The 20,815-nt window shown below is 40.7% G+C and overlaps 1 protein-coding gene across 2 annotated transcripts in view; it reads right to left on the bottom strand.

Moving 5' to 3' along the window:
- Positions 1-20,815, bottom strand: part of FTO (FTO alpha-ketoglutarate dependent dioxygenase) — a 358,292-nt gene that overhangs the window by 178,134 nt on the left and 159,343 nt on the right. For both annotated transcript variants that reach the window (XM_058527826.1, XM_058527827.1), the window contains exon 7: positions 16,211-16,330. In XM_058527826.1, the coding sequence (XP_058383809.1) occupies positions 16,211-16,330 (120 nt within the window). The remainder of the gene's footprint in view (positions 1-16,210; positions 16,331-20,815) is intronic.

Genomic DNA, 20,815 nt, shown 5'->3' with positions numbered 1-20,815 from the left:
GGAGGGGGCATGGTTAGATCTGCATTTGAAAACACTGCCCTGGCTGCTGTGTGAAGAATATGGGAAACCAGACAGCAAGTACTGCAACAGCCCGAGGGAGTGAGGACAGCTTCTTGGACTAGACTGGTCATGGCAGACAGGAAAAGAAGTAGACAGTCTCAAAAGTATTGCAGGGGTAAACGTTCTCAGATTGGATATGTGAGGTGGGGAGAGAGAAGTTTCAAGGATGACTCCTCTACTTCTGGCGTGAAGAGCTAGGTGGGTAGGAGTACCATTTCCTGAGTAAGGGAACTCTAGGAGACTAGCTTGGGGGACTGCCAACCCCACTTCAGGAGCCTTGAATACAACCTGCATCCCTGCCTCTACCCCTACACACACTATTCCCTCCACAGGAAACGTCTACTCTCTTCCCATACCCATCTCCACTTGCCAAAATTCTCCCCATTCTGTAAGACTCAACTCAAAAGCCTGTCAATCGTGAAGTCTTCTGAAATCCTACCCATTCAGATGTATCCCACCATCTTCCAAGCTTTCACAGTGCTGTTTGTTCCTTTTATCAACATCATCTTCCAACATCTTCCAATTATAAATATGGCTGTTTTCCTCCTGAGTCCTCCACAGAATTTAGGAAACACAGCAGGCACTCAAGATATTTGTGTTGGTTTAAAGTGAGAGAGCTTTCCTGTTAATTTGGTAATATGTTCATGTATTCATCCATGCAATCCAACTGATTCAGTGAGAGGTCAGATACCTGGTAAACAGTAGTTCTCAACTCTGACCACATATCAGAATCACCTGTGAGGCCTTTTAAATATACTACAATTTGGCAATATATTGGAATCAACTGGGAGCCACAGCCTACACCAATTAAATCAGTATCACTGGAGATAGAGCCCACATGATATTTTTTTAAAAATTAATCCTGGGTGATTCAAATATGCAGCCAAGTTTGAAAGCTATAGCTACTGAACCTAAATCCCTGGAGATGGTGCTGATGTCTTTAAGAAGCTGCATAGTGTCTCTCATGTACATCCTAACGTTGAACGTCTCCAAGGCAGGGAAATTATCTTCCAGAGAAGGCTGGCAAGATAAGGTTTCTGCAGTTGATAACGGATAATTATTAAACATTTTTAAACAAGGGAGTTTGTAAAATCAATTAAACCAAGAAAGGACAGCAGGCCATTCAACAAAGACCATGTACAACGCACTAGCTGCATAAAAAGAGGCACCTCAGAGAAAGCCTGCCCACACAAAACACTGGTGTCTTCACTTACCCAACCAATATGTTGGGTTCTGACTTGGTGGGCACTGAGAGCACAGCAGTTGTACAAGACAAAGTCCCTGCCCCCAAGGTGCTTATGATCTAGCACAGATAATAGGTATACATAAAAGACATGATTTCAGAGACTGAGAAATGCTCTGAGGAAAAATAAAGTAGGGTAAAAAGACAGAAAAAGCACCACTCTGGGATGACTTTTGAATGGAGACCTCGATTGAAAGCATGGATTATATGCATACAAAACCAAAGATGAGCTGAGAGTCTAAGAGAGCTGTAGGAATGAATCAGGCAAGAAGTAAGGGGGAAGTGCATTAGCAGATGGCAGGAGGAGTGAAACAAGAGAAGAGATTCAAAATAATAATGCTAAAGATATGCCTGGCAATGTGTGAAATACTACATGTATTACCTCCGGCAAATCTCACAACAATCCCGTAAGAGAAGTACTGTCATTATCCCCATTTTACAGATGCAGAAACTTGAGACTCCCAGTGTGATTGCCCGATATCATACACAGTTAAATGATGGCTCAAACCCTAGTTTGACTAACTTGAGAGCTGAAGCTCTTAACCCAAAGTATCTAAGCTTGACTACTTTAAAGGTGATTGAGCTCAAACGGAAATGACTTGGTGACTGATACCATAGGTCACACAGCCAGCAACAGAACCTGACTTTAACAACATAGCAAGAGATAACACAGCAAAAGATGTGACCCAGCAGGGCCCAGACTGGGAGAGGGGCCCACACCCGATTCCTGAGAATTACAGTCTACCAACACAGTTTAGAAGGGTCAAAGCAAAGCTCTCCATCCATCCTGAGACCTCTCTTCATCTTTGCCTTTACTTGAAAATATAATTCTCACCACTCCCGAGTCATCTCAATCCTCCCTAAAGTCTTCTTGAAATAAACTCTTACCTGGGAACTATGTGTGCAGGGTAAAGGCTTCAACCCACAGCTCCGTAGCCAGGCAGAAAAAGGCCCAGAACAGACAACGAGTCATGGTTGAAATGACCTAATGAAGACTGATGGGTGGAGGAAGAATGGAGGTGAGCAGGAGAGGCCAAGGAAGCTCATCATATCGGAACACAACAACTAAACTCAGACCTGAAATGAATCCAACAGGGACAGAACTCTAAACAGAAAATCAGGCAACGTGCCATGTTTCCAGGGGCAAAGAGCCTTCTCTTCACCTTGCATTGACAAAAACAGCTATAGCAGAGAGCCTTAAGACTTGGCAAAATCAAGGGCCACCTACTTCCCATATAGAACTCAATTCCAGCACATAATAACATCACTGGACATCAGAGTAGCTGGTCTGATCACCTGGACTGATTCAGCTGATTCAGCACACAACACCATGGTGAGGAAGAATAACCTTCCCACATCTACCAGCCAAGGAAGGATGGCTGTTCTTTGCTAGAACCTCCACTTCTAACAGGAATCTGTGGTTGCAAGTAACAGAATGGAGCTTTAGCTAAGGTTATTACAGTGATTAAGAGAGCGGCCTCCAGAGCTAGACTGTAAACCCCAGCCCTGTCACTCACTACTTCTGTGACCTTGGCAAAGTCATCAAACTCTCTGAGCCTCAATTTCTTCATCTGCAAAACAGGAATGAGGGAAATGCAAATGAAAACTGTGAGACACCATTCTTCACCATTCATATTTGCAAAAAGTCTGTTAATACACTGCATTGGTGAGGACGTGGAGAAAACAGGTGCTATATCACATAAACTCTACATATATATACACATACACATAAATACACATACACATATATATGAAGTCTGCCACAAACTCTATCTATGGAAGGCAATTTGGCCATCTCTCTTAAAATTAAAAATACACATAGCCTTTGATCCAACAATTCTACTGCTAGGTATTACCATAGATGTTATATGTGCAAATCTTATAATCCTGTATTAGGATATTCATTACAACATTATTTGTAAAAGCAGAAGACTAAAGACAATAGAGGACTGGTTAAGCAAATTATGAAACCACACAATGTAAAGCTTCAGAGTCATTTAAATAAATGTAAAAATATGGAAAGATCTCTAAGACTGTTTATTCGTTTGGGGAAAAAAGCACATAAATGTTTGTAAGTATACAGAATATCTCTGGAAAGAGTATCTCTAGAAAAACTTGAGAATAGTTCTAGCCTCTGGGGAAGGGAAATGGGTGGCTGGGAGAAGGAGTGGGGAGAAAGACTTACTTTGCACTGTATATGCTTTTACACTTTTCGAATTCTGCACCATGTGCATGTGTCAGCAAACAGTCCTGGGAGAGCTCATCTGAAAGACCTGGCTCCAGTCACATGCTCATGGAGTAGCTGGACTAAGGCAATGTACCTCCACCTGTAGCCACTGAAGGAAGCTGGTCCACAAGATAATATCCAGATGCTACTAGAGAGGGAGGAAAGGATGCTGGGTGAACAAAGCAATTGTCCATCTCAACATGAAAGAGCCTAATTTTAATATGCCAAGCCCAAACACAGGGCAAAGAAAAAGCCCCAGGGAAACATTCATTTTATCATATTTTGCTACTAGCATCCAGCTGAAAGTTGATAAAAGCATTGGAGAAGGCACAGCCACTGAGGACTTTGGGAATGGTAGAAAACACTGAACTGAGAATTGGGAAATCTTGGTTCTAGGTCCACCAGTATTTGGCTCTGTTGCCGCCAGACAAGCCTCTGTACTTTCTGAGCCCTTCCTTTTCCAAAAGGAAGAGAATGGGATGATCATCTCTCTGGTCCCTTCCAACTTGAACATTCTTGGATTCCACGGCAACCGGACCTCAGCTCGTCAGAGCCTAGCAGTGTGGGTACCACCAGTATAACCAATAAATAAAGAGCACAGGATAAATGTTTCAGCCCTTGAAAGCAAGTAAGCAATAACAAATCTGACTACATCTCTGCTACCAGTTTCTCTGGCATTGTGGGAAATAAAGAGATATCAATGGAGAACTCTAAAAAGCACTAAGCCCATTTATCCTCTAGGGAAGTGCCACTCGGTGACTCTCATAAGGTTCTCTGGTAAAATGAAACAGTAGACTCATAATATCATTTCTCCATCTCACTAAGATATAAGGAGAATGGTGGCCCCTAAATTAACTCAAGACCTTAGATTCCTGAACATAGTAAAAGCAATCTTGCAGACGCCCAAGTCTGACAGAGCTGTTAATCACTCAAGAATTAATACCTGTGTCTTAGAAGTAATAAAACCAGTCACTGGAAAATAATAACATCACACAGACGAAAAAAGAGAGAGTCTAACAGAAATCTATATATAAAGGTGGGAGACACCAGAATGAACCACCACCATTTACATTCTCAACATTTACTCAGTCTTTCAAGTGGTATGACTGACATGCTAAAGTCCAGGCAAAGTCCAGGACAGCATGGAGTGCACAATCTCTAATGTGGAGCTATTAGCCAAAGAATGGGGAGATACGCGTGGGAAAGAAACTACTCCATTTCAGCAGTGGAAATGACAGATTACCACACTCACTATCCTGAACCAAATCAAATAACTCATGAATGATACTTTGGCTGTGTTTCAACATACTTTTATGCAAGGACTTCAGTCCTCAAGACTGTCACCTCTACAAAAGGCCGTGGAGGTGTCATTGCCTCCAAACCACAATCCCAATAACAAAAAAATAAAATGAATTAGACCTAAGGTTCCTAAACAAGGAAGAGAATCTTAAGTGGTTCACACATGGGAAGACTTGCCTCTGACCAGAGCCCAAAATTATTAGGCTGGTATTCAAATTATGAGGAAAAAAAGAACTTGGTAGAAGAATATCTCAATTCATTTGTAATTTTCCTTCTGAAAATGCACAGTGCTGCTTGTTTGCTGTATTCAGGATGCAGGCTGGTCTTGAAATTAGTGCCCATAATACAATTTTGATTTGTTTCCCAAGTAAAACCTTCACAAATGCAAGGTGCTAAAATAGTTTTCACTTTATGTTTAGTTGCACATGTTTAGCACTTTGCTTCCCATGACTTTGACAGGAAGCCAGTCATTAAGGGAGAAAGCACTGTACCTTGCAAAGAAATGCATTAGAAAAAGAAGGTCCTTGCTAATCTTCCTAATCTTATCTCTCACTACTGGACTCACACAAACCACACTCCATCCAGTCTAATCAAGTTTCTGAGCAGATCTTGGGTTTTCCCACTATGATGTCTCAGCTTCTACCATCTTTGAATATCCTCCACCCATCTCCATCTATCAAGATCTTTTGTATTCCCAAAGGCCTATGTCAGAATCCACTTTTCTCCTTTGCTTTTCCTTCCTCTGAATTACCTACTGCCTTGTGCCTTATCAACCTGAGAGACATAAGTCCTAGCTTTTTGTATAACTTCACACTTATCTGCACAACGTGGAGCAGATGAATGATGAAATGACTAGGATGAAGATAGAATATTTTTCTTCTGATATCACTCTATTAAAACAGGTTTCAAATATAATTATTATTGCCCAACTTTTTAAGATACCTTTCATAAAAATATCTCAGCATGGAATAATAAAAACTAAAATGCAGAAGGGGGAGGATTTCTGAATTTTCAGATTTAGAAGACAGAAACTAAGTGTCCTAACACATTGCCCTTTTTATGCGAATATTCTATTCAATTTCCATGTTTTTTCAGATCACTCAGTAAAAACATCAGGTTCTTTCGGAGCTCTTATTTGCTCCCCAAAATGTAATCAAGGCTATTTCAATCCAGACAGAAAACAATACTGCTTAATTAACTAAACTAATTAAGCCGGATTCTTTCTCCCATGAAAGGAAAAAAAATTTAAAAGATCCTGAGAACCTCACCAGGTCACCTTGTGCTACTTATGCCTAGCTATGTGGACACCATATATATTTGCCGTCTCGAGACAAAGGAGAGATAGACCATTCCAGAACAACCAGTCAGGCGGCCGGGACATCAGCAGCAAACACGACTGATTTCTCTCCTTCTTTAACAAAGGTAGGGGAGGAGGGGGAAGGAGAGGGGAAGCCTCAGCCTCCAGGGGCATTCACATCAAAATCCTTTGTAAGGCTTACATCCCCCCACTTCACCCAAGGAGTCAAGTCAGCCTCATGCACTCCGACAGCAACAGCAGTTCTGCCGCTTATAAAATTACAACCAAACTTTTCCCTTTGTTCTAGCAAAAGACTTCCTGTGAGAAAGCAGTAATCCTTTAAAGCTGTTCAGTCCAAAGGTCTCTCCAGGTTTGTACCCGCCCCCCAGCCCCCAGAGGAGAAGGCCAAGCACATCACAAGGCGTTTCTTGGTTCCAAGCTGTACTGGGTCTCAAGGACTCCTCGCGAGGAGAGAACACTGGTCATCTGAACATCCTTTCCCAGGATCTGTCTCAAGTGCAGACAAGCAGCTAAGATGAATATTAATATGCCTTCCATCATCAAAAGCTATTGCATACCCAAAGGATGATAAATATTTTAATCAGTTTTCAGCTTGTCTGGTGGAAGTCAGTTTACTCCTCAGAGATTTCCCTAGCTCTGTGCCCAAAATCTGTCCAGTCCATGCCGCTTTCCCTGTATAACTTCGGATATTAGTAATAAAAAGTCCAAGCTTTGTTGGAGAACTCATTTAATTTTATGACAATTTTACTCTATTAAGTTTTTTAAGAATAGGGAAATATAAAATGTGAAGGATGCCAATAAATGCAAAACACCATGATTCTAAGTTCTAGAAGCATTGCTACTCAGGGAAACTAATAACCTACTTACATCTCTCATTTAAAAAAAAAAAACATTTTTCATATTTGCGTAAGTTGTTTGCCAGTGACTGCTCAATCTTCTCAGTGTAAATGCCAAAGGCATGAAACAAGACATTCTTGTGCATTCTCTGTGCTCAGGACATTATTTTTTCTTATGTGTTAAAGATGTTTTGGGGTGTTGCTGGGAGGGTTGGGTTATGTTTGCTTGAAAATAAAACTAACCCAAAAATATTCCTGTTGAGCAGGACCTAACATGTTACAAATATGTACAGTGTTAAAAAGAACGTATTCAAGGCCGTGCTATTTAACATGGGTGTGAAGACACGGGAGGACTGGAACGCTGACCTCACGTCAATTCATTTCTTTCACAAGGAAGCGTCCAGTACCTACTATGTACCAGACACTGTCCTAGGAGCTGGGGAAATAACAGTGAATAAAACAAAGTCCTTGCCCTCATGGAGATTATGTCAGGTAGAGGCAGACAGCAAACAAATACATAGTATCATGGCAGGGGGTGGAGAGCCATATGAAGCAGCCCAGCACTCTCTACAGCAAGAGAGCTGGGTCAGAGAAGCTCTTTCCAAGGAAGAGACATGAGCAGAGAGACCTGAATGAAGTGAAGGAATGAGTCATGCAAATAACAGAGAGAAGAATATTCCAGACAGAGGCAACAGCAACTGCAGACTCTGAGGCAGGAGGGAGCTGGCATGTTGTCAAGACGGCAAGACGGCTAGCGGAGGGGAAGAGCGGGGAAATAAAGTGTTTGGGGGCATGGGGGCAGATGGACAGGTTCTGTAGGGCACTAGCCATGTTGCAAGGAAGCTGGATTTCTGAAAGTGATGGTAAGTTTGGGCCAGGGGACTGAAATAACCTGACTAATATTTTAAAGGAACATTCTGATGGGGTGGAAGCAGGCAGGCTATTTTTACAAAGGATGGTGGTTCTTCCCAAGGTGGTAGCAGAGGGAGCGGTGAAGGGTGGTGAGATCACGAATACATTTTGAAAACAGAGCTAACTGGATTCACTGATAGATCAAGAGCACGCCAAGGTTTTAGGTTGGGCAACTCGACAGTGCAAATTATTGAACTGTGAAACACTGGGAGAAAGGCTTGGGGGATTATGGGAATCCAGAGTTTGGTTTTGGAGAGAGTAAATTTGAGATACTTATTACTAGAGGGCTGAATACCACCCACCTTTCCCAGCTACTGTTCAGGTGCCCCAGGATATGAGACCCCAGTATCAAGAAAATATGAATTTATTACAGGCACTGGCGTATCCCACCACTTCCATCCTTTAAAAAATTCACTGTTAACTGCATGAAAAGTTTATGACATTAAATAAAATACAAGCCCTCTTAATCCCCCAACATCTGTTAAAGAAGATCTGACCCATAATTCTGGGTATTTCATAATTGCTCGTTTAAATTAATAATATTTAAGTAAGATGAAGATATATTATCAAGCTACTACGTGCTCCAAGTCTTTACCACCAAAGCAGATACGTCTAAAACACTGGAAATGAATTTTGAATATTTCCCTCATATTCCAGATTTTTATTTGAAGGCTAATTTGGTCAATCGACCAAAAACATGTTGGAGATTATCTGAGATTTTTATACACATCAAGGAAAAGTTTACAAATGAGATTGTCACAGGTTGACTGAGATCATGTAGAGAAAATACAAAAAAGTCCATCAGAATTTACGTGTTAGGGAAGAGATGGTATTCAAGATATCATCTACGAATCATAATAGAGATACTTTCAGGAATTCTGAAAAGGCAACCTATCGGTTTCTTTCATTTAAAATAGAGTCCTTCTGGGGCCGGCCTGGGGGCGGAGGGGTTAAGTGCGCGCACTCTGCTGTGGCAGCGCGGGGTTTGCGGGTTCGGATCCTGGGCGCGCGCCGACGCACCACTTGTCAAGCCATGCTGTGGCGGCGTCCCATATAAAGTGGAGGAAGATGGGCACGGATGTTAGCCCAGGGCCAGTCTTCCTCAGCAAAAGTAGGAGGATTGGCGCAGATGCTAGCTCAGGGCTAATATTCCTCACAAAAAATAAAAAAAATAAAATAGAGTCATTCTTTTGTAGATGTCAATGAGAAGAGAGCAGGATGATGGTTATGTTACCCTTAATGCACGGAAGACCCGACTTGATGGGTTCCCAGAGCTTTCTCTTAAGTTAGGTTTGGGCACCTGGAGCACATTTCTCCACAGAGACATTTTTGCAAAATATGGTAAGATCCCCAGCACAGCCTCCCAAAGTATTTAGCCCACAACAGAGGAGAAACATCACCAGAGAAGCACAGAGCTCCAAGTCATCATGAGCCCCTTGAGCTCCAGGATGGATCCCAGTTCTAGAGGAAGGATATGAGCAAAGGGAGGGATGCTGTCACTAAGGAAGACTGAACCAACTGGCCTCTAAGGAATGGTTCCTAAGTTGAGAACTGTTCACATTTCCTTCTAAAATCACTACTGCTGATGACTTTCATATGTATAGTATTTTCTATTTTATCATAACAATTTTCTTCAGGAGGTAACAGTTTTAGGGACCATTCATAAACCAACTTGGGGGAAAAAGATCCTAAAACTGATAATATTCTCAATAATTGGCACAACATCCTTTGCAAATCTTGCTCTCCTTTCAAAACTGTATGTCTGTCAGGTTTTTTTTTTAAACATTACTTCATTCTTTTACACAGATTCTTCTAGAATATTTCAGAGGTATTTATAATAAGATAAATGACAGACTAGAGCTGAATTTAATCTCCCATTCCCCGTCCTCCTCCCCGAAAAACTAGAGGAAATAAAGTATGCATTTGTTTTTTGCTATGTCTTTTCCAGGAAAGATGGAAATCCCTGACGACCCAATCTGGCACCAGGGTTTCTGAATTCACATCTGAAATGCTATGATGGTCTGCTAGTCCAAGCAATCCAAAATAAATTATAGCAGCCAAGGCTACAGTAGCACCCCAGGGAAAAGTAGCAGGATCTTCACACCTTGACATCAAACTGAATTCCAGGGCAGTTAAAATTATTTAAAACAACAGAATTCATCTATTTTTTTTTTTTAAATATAGAACGTGTGTGAAACACATGTATGTGTGAGTGTATTTAACAAAGGCTAGTGAAATTTAGCTAAAGCCTAGGAAACCAAGGCTGTAATAGAAACCTTGGCTGTTTATTGCGGTTTTTCTCTCCACATGCTAACAAGAGTTAAGAGAGATGGCAAGGCTTTCACTTGGAATTTCCTAGCTCCTGTCACTTTGTCTCACCATCTTCAGCAGTTTTAGCCTTGTTTCTATTGTGTGCAATGCAGAGGCACCCGAACGATCCTCTTAACATTCCTGGGATGTAACAGGCACATCCTAGTACTTGGTACCAATACAGCTCAGCTCTCGCACAGCTCAAGTAAGGGTTAAAAACAGCAAGTCCTACCCGCTGGTTTGCTCTGATGTTCCTGGAGATACTGTCACTGGATGTATCCTCAGTAGAATTCTATTCAACACCTCTGTCTTTAAGTACAAAGCTGTAGGCTGTAGCAGCTTTAAGAAACATAAGTATCCCTTTTTTCTGCTGCACAGTATCTGTGTGTGAAATTCTCTAAAGGGGTTTAAGTATTTACCCTGAACACTATCAGACAGTTTCTAAAATTTTCCTTATCCAGTTGCAAAAACACTTCAAAGAGAATCATAAACATAGTCCTTTGTGCTTTCGATGCACATTCAGTTTCTAAGGCTTAAGCCTGAATTCTCTTGGAATTGTAAATTTTTTTCCCAAAAAGGCAGGACACACAACACTTTTTTTTTTTCAGTTCATTAACCAAGTCTGCAGCAACTAAGGGGAAAATTGGAAAAGTCTGAGAGAATGCAGAAGGCAATCAAAGAAGGAATCAAAACCTGTTAGAATTCATTGCTAAATTACATGTACAATTTCCCCCTCAGATATTTTACTCCTAATAGAGCAATACAGCTGTGGGGAATCAGAGTGGGTGGGTGGGGAGGGAGGAGAAGGGAAAGAACCGACCTTCAGCGAACATGGTTAAGATAAGCAAAAATGTGAGCCAAGGATTTTAAGTCCTTTAAGCTGAAAAGTGCCTTTTTTTCTTTTATCCAAATTTCCAAAGCTAAACATCCCCAAATTCAGTATCTGTGTACCTGTTCCAGAATTTGAATTATTGGGTGCCTGTGACTGTTTACCTGCCTCCAATCGGTGCTTATCCTCCAATCTGTGCTTATCCTGAGCCACTCAGCACCGTACCAGTGAAAAAAGGGAGAAGGGAATTTAACTTTTAATTTAACACCACCAGCCATCTCACCTCAGATCCTAAATTACTCTAATATACTCTGCTCCTATATCAGAAATGCTAACTTGGAAAGATGGAAGACAAGATTACGTTAGCAGATATAATTTAGTATAAACATTAACACTAAAAGGGAGAGATATATATGAATGTAAATGCACAAATATATATATATATAAGTTGGTGACTGCACCATTAATATGAACAAAAAATAGTATTTATATTTATATCACTTTCTTCCTCACACCTCAAAAAATCTTAAATCCTAGAAGAACGTTTAAAACGAACTTAGCTAATTGAACTATAACATGATAGCAAATACCAGTATTCTCCGTATATATTTCAGTCTATGGAAAAGCAGCCTTGTGCCTCTATTCAGTCACAAAGAATTTAATCTAAAGCACTGTGATGATAGCTTCATTAATCTCTCCAAAAACAAACAAACTGCCCCTCAGCTCAATCATCCCTGCGACTGTGTAACCTACACTCAGAGGCGCTCAGCCGCTCCGCAGAGGACAGGCTCCTGGCATGAGCGTTCCCAGATGATTTACGCAGGTCAAAATGACAAGGAAAAAGGCATGACTCATCTTGAAATTAAACTATCCTAACGAACTTGTAAAGGACAATCTTTACATTCTTAAGTGCATTTGTCTCTTAAAACTTCAACAACAAGAAACCGGGAACAGTCTTAAATACAACACCTACTCATTTTCCACATCTCTCTGCTCTCCCGTGCCAAATTTTAACATAAATGAATTAACGTTAAATGAATTAAACGTAGCCTATAGCTTACCTAACATAATTATATGTTGTGTTTTACACTGTTTCAAAACGGATGCATTAAAATAATCCAGTCTTGGCTCCCACCCATTCAAGTCAATAAAGGTTATTAACGCCAACTGCCATATAAACGCACTGCTCTCACAGCACGAGGAACTGTCGAGACAGGAAGCACAAGTCAAAACACTACAAACCATCAGGATCTCCTCTCCTCTTCTAAAATTAAAAGGCATGAGGAAATTTCTCTCCAGTATGTAAATCATCAGTACTTCTGAAAATGTTTACTCTGGAAACTATTCTAGAATATTTCCATTGGATTATACCAAATTGATCCTTTTTTTTTAAGGTCAAAAGGAAATGAATAAATGTCATCAATTTAGATGACAGCACACCTAACATTCTTTTCTGTATCACTGTGAATTTGATAGTGTTAAAACATTTTTATAGGTAAAATAAATGTCAGTTTTGCAAAGTGCGATACCAGACCCTGAGAGACAAATGGTCTATCCACTGAATCTCGGGCTACAGCAAGGCTTCCTCACCTCACAGGAGACTTCAGCTTTTCATATTTCTCTTTACCCAGAGAGCAAAGCTTGTACAGTTTCTTTCAAATGGTAACTCTCTCTTATCCTGAACAGTCTCCTCATAATACACTAATCTTGGATGTGGGGTGGTGGGCTGATTTAAAAAAAAAATAAAATAAAACACAAATATTTGAATAGTGTTATTGTGTTATCATACCTTCCTGAATAGCAAGCAAAATGAGAGGAAAGGCTAGGCTAAATTCCTGAGTTGTCAGAAAGGGTTATGTTGCTTTGGACTTAATGGCTCATAAATTCATGAGGTAATATTCATGGAAAAGGTGATATTTTATCAGAATGTCATTCAAATATAAGGTCTAACATTTACATCACAAGAGCATGCAAAGAGTAAAACGCTCCTCCGGGAGAGAAATGGCAAGAATAAACAGTGTGATAACAACGGAGTTTGCTGGGACAGGGAATGGGAAGTGGAGGCTGGGGACTTTTAGAGACAGCTGACTGAACTTTTTGAAATATGTGACTGGTTATGACATGTGAAGCAACTACTATTAATGGAAGAAATGTGATTTCAAATCTCATTTTCCAGTCTTCTTCTATATCCTACCTGAGACCACACCTTCCAGCCACAAAGTGGATAAAAGAACACAAACACAGAGAGAAATTACAACAGGAGTCTCTTCCCTGGTACGAGGGCTGTCAAAGGTTGCTTTACTCATAAGCAAAAGGTGAAAAGCAATGTACATATTGCCTGAGGTTTTTTGTTTTATTTTCTCGCCAAAAGAGATCGATGCTATGTTGCAGAACAGACAAAATACATTAATTAGAAGTCTTTCCACAATACACACATGATTTTACAATTCAAAAAAAGCATAAATATACAGAAGAATCATTTGTCTAAAAGGGTAGTAGTTCTGAGTAATATATTCCCTGGCAGCAGAGTGAGTACTCAGAAAGGCTCTTTAGATTAGTCTAATTCTATAGAATCCAAATGTGCACCAAACACTGCACTTTTTATGTTAAATTGCTGTTGAATTTGTTAACCCACAACTGATTTCCTGTGTTATGGAATCTTAGAGATTACAGCTAACTTGAAGCAACAGGGATAATTCTTGACAGTTAATGGTACATTTGTATGCATTTTTCTGAAAGGCTAGCATCTGGGGGTCTCAAACTGGTAGCTCAACATTGCCCCCTACTGCTTGCAGCTGAAAAAATATGAGGTGGTACCAAGTAGGAATTTAACCAGCCAGTGCTAGTTCCACCCAGAGGGCACAAATACCAGATGGCATTACACTAACAGAGCCACAGAACCACAGACTTTTCCAGTGATCATTCTCTTCTGTCTCTTCCAATTGCAAAAATAAATTATTATGCATTTGTTAAAAGTCATTTAAAAAGGCTTGAAGCAATGCTTAAATTTAATTTAGAAGTACCATCCCTTTTCTTTTGGCCCAAACCTTCTCTCTGCTGATAATGATCAGTCTGAGGTTTGCTGAGAGACACTGAGGCCATTGATGGTACTCAGAACACTTAGTAATGCCACACCAACCGCAAGGAAACTCGCTCTGGAGAATTCCCAACATTGCTCTTCTTTTTAGTATTTCTTACACAACAGCTACAAAGTAAATAGAAGATATTCCATCTAACTAATGTGCCATCGCCACCAAATTAAAAAAAAACATTATAACTAAATGTTTTAAATGAATTCATGATGGACATCACTGGAAAGCTGACAACACCAAAGATTTCAAAGAAACTCTTGAACAAAAGCAATTCAAAAGCATTTTTTTTTTTGACAAAATCAGTGAGTTCTTTATTTATTTGCCAACTCTAATTTGTAGAGTTAACAAACTAGAATCCCAAAGTCAAGCTGATGTCTTAGAGGCAAGGTTCAGCAAGGAAAGAAGTTCCAACTCAGATGTAAAGGGACAAAACCAGATTTACACAATGAAAAACAAATCCCGACACCAAAGCTGCCTTTATACACACCATCTCGTAAAAATGGAGCACACTCTACACAGGCTAATGCTGGGAACAGAACTAACTCGGGAGATGCAGGCATGGACTCCTCATTACCTCCAACTCACTTTTACAATGCTCAGTTTTGCACGGATTCGTGTCTTTGGAGAAACCCATTTCTGTGCTACTACTAGTATACTGAAAGAAAGGTTATAACATTCCCTCCTCAGACATACGTCCACGAAAAGGCACGGTTTAAAGATCTGAGGAGATGTCTGGAAAGCAGGGACTTCTGGATTCCGACCCAAACTTTCAACCTGGGGCCCTTTAGGGTTGTGATTTGCTATTTTCATTATTACAGAACAGGATTAGCAATAGCTACCTATTTTTGCAGATTAGTTTCTAGCACATTTCAAAGTCTGCGCAGTGGTACCATCTCAAGAGTTTAGCAGGCTTTTATCACTTTTCCACTACATTCCAAATTCAACTATCTGGAGACAGAACAGTGAGGTGGCAGGACCCTGGCGCCAGCCTTCCTGAGTTCTAATCCCAGTTCCCCACTTTTAGTTGTATGACCTTGAGGAAGTTACGTAAACTTTTTGTGCTTCAGTCTCCTTGTTTGTAAAACAGGGAAAAATAATACCCACTTTATGAGGTTGTCATAAAAGTTAAATAAGTTATATATAAAACATTTAGAATAGTGTCTGGTACTTAAAAGTATCATGCAAGTGTTTGCTATGATTACCATTACTTAAATTAAGACTTAATTCGAGACCTCCAAGTGGCCTCAACTTGCCTTCCAGCTACATTTCCTCCTACATCCCCTGAATTCCTGAATTCCTTGCTCTAGTCACACTGCACTTCCCCACTTCTGATCTTGTTTTCACAGTTCTGGAGCCTAATGTTCCTCTCCAAATACCCTATCTGACCCTACTCCTCCCCAGCCAAGGTCCCCAAAAGCCACATCTGCTGTTTCGCAACAGTCCCAGCTCCACTGGTCTGAATTTAATACTCCCTCCTCTGGACTGTGACTTTTTTTAAATCTCTATTACAGGATTTCATTTTAGCTAATGTAACACCTGGCTATATTCACGTCTCTCTCCTTGTTAAACTGAATGTAGTGGTTAAAAGCACAAGCTATAGCGCCAGATTGCCTGGGTCTCAATCTTGCTCTGCTACTTATTCGGTGACCTTGGGCGAGGCACTTAATTGCTCTGTGCTTCAGATTTCACATCTATAAATTAAGGCTCACAACAGTTTCTGCACCTCACAGGACCATTCTAAGGATTTTAAAAGTTAACACAGGAAAAACTCTTAGAATAGTGCCTGGTGCATATAAAAATGCAAATGTATGTTCGAGATTACTGTGGTATTGCTCTCCCCGAATCGTCGCTTCCCACTGTGTCTAACCCGGTGCCTTCTATGTAGGAAATGCTCAGTGAACATTCACTGAACTGAACTGAGGTTGTACTGACAAAAATCCCAGCTGTCTGCATTACCTTACCAGGAGGAACCTAACCAATAATTTAGAATAATTAAATATGTATTTATCCACACAAATTAGGCAGCAGAGGATGTATATAGCACAACATCTCAGAAAATACAGTCCAGGATCTCATGTACTTACCACGCCTTCCATCTTCTTCCACGCCTCTTCCAGTCGAGCCATCGGTTGACACCACCAATCAGTGCACTTCTTGTATCGATTGCCTTGAAACCAAAACTGTCTCAGCCACTCAAACTCGACCTGTGGACCATAAAGACAAGGCAGTGGTTATAAGGCCCTTGTGATGCACAATCAAGGACAATAACTTCGTCACTCAATTCTCCTCCAGGAACTTAACAGCCACCGGGTGAGAAAAGATGAGAAAAGTTCAGCCTAACCAGTTCCCAGTATAACTTAGAGTCTCCAGACCATTTGTGCAGAGCCAAGAAAAGGACAGTCTTAAAGCTTAGCAAGATAACCCAGGTCAGGATGGGGAGGGATTTTCAATCACATTTATGAGTCAGACATGAGGAAACTGTAAGTCAATCAGCAACAAATAATGAGATCTCAAAGTATACAGGAGCCTGCACTATGTATAGTGAGAAAGATATAATCAAACAAAATATGCTTTTATTAAACATCTTTATTAAAGACTAGTATTAAGAGCAAAACACAGACACATACTAGGAGAGATCAGTTTTAAGTTTCTTAGACTTAAAATATGTAAAGAATTTACCCATGGGCCAAGAGGAGCTGGTGATATTGTCCACCCATATAACTGAACAATATAAAATTAATTATGAAGGCATACATATATTAAGCCTACAGAGCCATTCAAATTGTCACTTGTCAACTCAGGGCAAATGAAAATAGATACAAAGAGCAGCAAAGACACTAACAATTTATTTTCCCTCCTATGAACCTACTGTGGTAAACTTCTATTATTTGCCTCCTTAGTATTCCTCCTTCTATTCTAGCCAAATCCCACTATTCATTTGGTAACCCACTCCCTTCCCCAGCCTCAGTCCATGTGATCTGGGCAGAGCCCCAGCTCTAACACCAGGGGTGGAATGCAGAACCCATCGAAGCCCATCAGCCCACCACATTTCTCTAGTCACAGAACTGAGTTGGGGGGAACAGGCATATGTTCAATCGAGTAAGTCTTGAGACTGTGAGAAGATATGGGAAGAAGATTCTGCAAGCGTTTTGCAGAATGGAGGCAACATAGTAAGAAGCAGCCGCAAGATGAACAGATAAAAACCAGGTCCTGGTGCCATCAACTGACTCTTGATCAAGCTATTCCTAAAGCCCTTTTTGCTTAAACCAATTCAGTTCGAGTTTTCTGTCCTCTGCAGTTGAAATCATCCCCATATATATAGATGAGAGACTGAGTAAAGCGTTGAGAGGATAAGAAATTGTTTTCTATCTATTTTCCGAGTCTTCTATCATTCATCTTCAACTTGAAAAAATCAAATTGTACCATCAAAGTACAACTCCATTCATCCCCACAACTCTTTTTACCTCCACCCTCTAAAAAAATATCGAGCTTCCACAGCTTAATGTTGGGTCACCTGACTTGGCTACGGTAATTGTGTTCCATATACAGACACAGAGCTATTATAGTCTTCACCTGTTACCACAAAGAATTTTTTTGTTTGTTTATCCATATTGAACTTTCATGAGGCAAACAAAAGCAACTTGTGAAGACTGAACAATGGTGAAAATGGCTCAAATAGCTAACCTGAGAACACCAAGTCATATGAAAGGGTTTTAGTTTACATTAACTAAATGTTTGTTTGATATGTAGAACTGATTTGAGTTAAAGCTGTCTAAACAAAAAAAAAAAAAAAAGGAATGTAGACAATATTAAGACAATAGTTGCTAAACTTTATCTGTGGTATTAAAAGACAGCGGTTAACAGAAGTAAACTTGACTGCTTTGAAAGCAGAATGAATACAAGTGTAGTTCAACTTCTCTGAAGATATAAGTTTAACAACATTATTTATTACAAGAAAAAGAGTTCTTTTTAAAGATTTCACATGAAATTTGTTCACACTGCAGGAATAGCCTGTCAGCAGAGCTTCAAGCCCTCTGTTAGGGAGAGCTGAAAAGATTTTAAAAGGTTTTCCTACATTTGGGCTGGTTATCTCCATGGATGAGGACAAAGCGTGTACGCCTGGGCCACCACACTACCCCAGGAAATAACACAGGTTATCACACATGATGAGCTCACGAAACCTGTCAGGGTCTGCTACAGCCTGGATTTCAGTCCATTAAAATCCAGCAACAAGGAGAGGGGCATACCTAGGGACTCTGCTACCAGACAAGAGAGCAAAGACAGACCCCGTCCTTTTTAATAAAGAATGATTTCACCTTTCTCCTCAGACGCCCAACTACCTTTTGAGGCAGAGAGTGTCACAGTTAACAAGGGCTCTGGCGTCAGTTCAGAACTGGGCTCCACTACTGAAGAGCCATGTCATCTGTAAAATAAGGATAATTACATAATAACCACATAGGTTTGTGGCGAGGATTAAGTGGGTTAATAATGAACGCCCTACTATATGCCAGGCACTTGCTAGATGCTGAGAATACAAACAGCACAAGGCCACAAGGACTAGAACCTACTGTCCTCAAAGATCTCACAATCATGACATTTTTTGAGCAGGAAGAGTTTTAACATCCATGTGAATGCATGCCCATGCCTTTCACTGAAGCCAGTCGGAAAAGGGAACACTGAGGACTTACTCCCAACCGAGTTTTATTCATGAGCGGAAGTATTGTCCCCACGATACAATCTTTGCAGCATCAAATCTACTGGCCTGCATTTTATTCAACTCCATAACCCGACTTTTCCATTTCAATGTGGCACGCAAAAAATATTACAGGATTTTAATCAAATGCCACCCTCACAAGTCCCCCCACTGCCAAGAGAAGTAACTGGCTCCTTTCTTAAAATTAATTAAGGAAGCAAAAAATATTTCCAGGTGCTTGGTTCAGAGTCTGAGTTACCAAAATAAAAAAATGTTGGGTTTTTCCCCCTGAACTCTGAGGTTGAGAAAGGAAAGCTACGGGTGGACGCTGCACAAAAACTGAAGAGCCAGGACTCAGAATAGAATGGAAACCTTATTACTCCAGGGCTAAAAAAAATCAAAGTCTAACCATATTGACTGACTGATAAAGTTCTAGCCACGACAGGAATAGGGTCTTCATCCCTTCTCCAGAGTGTGGGCCCTCCAGGGAGGCTCACGGCTACCAGAGCGGAAATAAGAGACAAGCCATGAGGAGGGCAGCAGCTGACTGAGGCCAAGGAACACATCCAGAGTCCTGAAGATGTGAGCAGCAGGGAGATACCATACAGGAGCTCTCTTGAGGTTCTCTCAGGGTTCATGATGTTATAAACTAAACTCCCAGATTTCAGACAGGCACTTAATGGAAATTCACCACTATTCAATCTTTTGAGCAATTACAATACAAAGATAAGTAGTGCCCACAGGTACCCGATGGCATACTGACAGCCTAGAGCCCGGGCAGGATCCGGAAGGGACCTCTGAATCATCAGAGAAAAATGAAAACATGCTCATAACAGTGTTCATTTCATAGCTGTGACCCAGAAAAACCATCTCTATTACCCTCTCAACTAATCTGTACCTGCCTTCTCCATGCAATAGTCAAAAAAGAGATCCATCAAGAAAAGTTTTTCTCCTAGAAATGTCTAGGAAAAGTCTGAAGGGGAGGAAGAAACAGAATCCACCTACCTACCTGAACTTTCTTGGTCACGGAGCACTTAGGCATCAGGGAGCAAAGCTTATAAGATTCCAAAATTGTATTTCTGAGCCACAACATCACCATACAGTTATAACTCATCACCATCACTCTTACAGGTAAGCAAGTATCGCCTGCTTGTCTTCTGCCAAGTTAGTTTGGGCTCTTGATTTGGTCCCAGGTCAGCTCAGGGAGTTCCCTCATGAGACGTGTGAACGTGCTCACAGGAGTTAATGTCCCACTGTAATAACTGAAGTAAGTTATTTCACCGAGAAAGACATTAGCCCAGGGAGAGATGCTAAGGTCCAATCTACAAAGAGCTGCTCTGTGAAGGCTCTTTCACAACAGCTCTAAGGAAGATGCAGGTCTGATCAGAACAAAATGAGAAGCAAATGAGGACATCAAGCAGTACACTCTCCTGGGGGAAATTTGCTAGATGGAGAGACTCAATTCTACATGTCACATTCTTGAGAAGGAAAACAGACTATTTAATAACACAAAGGAAGATTCTGCTTATCTGAACAGAAATCTTTTCTAAACATCTTAAATTGGAAAAAAAAATGTCTTCTTAAGGTACTCAGTTCTAATCCCAAAGTTCCCAAATTGCTTGGTTGGAAACCATCTAAGACAAGGAAAACAAGCCACTTCTGATCCCACATAGCCTGAAAGCCTGCAGCATATAAACCTGAGGACTTCCCCCGATAATTAGTCGGGCAAAGGCACAGGCCTTTAAGAAAGAGGAAAGCAAACAATAAGAAACCAGGGTAACTATTATAGACGTTTGTGTTTTTGTTTAATAACAGAACACAGTGAGAGTGAACATGCAAGTGCTCATCCCAGGCCAACTTGGACAGCCAAAGAACAATGTCTGACGATGTGCCCCGACACATGGAATTAATTCTTCCAGTAAGGAGATGACCTTGAAGAGTCAAAGATTGGGGGGATGGGGGAGGCTGGCACACACGCTATTTAGATTCAAGATCT

This window comes from Diceros bicornis, chromosome 32, assembly GCF_020826845.1.
Source record: "Diceros bicornis minor isolate mBicDic1 chromosome 32, mDicBic1.mat.cur, whole genome shotgun sequence".
Lineage (NCBI taxonomy): Eukaryota > Metazoa > Chordata > Mammalia > Perissodactyla > Rhinocerotidae > Diceros > Diceros bicornis.
This window is presented reverse-complemented; position numbering and strand designations above follow the sequence as displayed.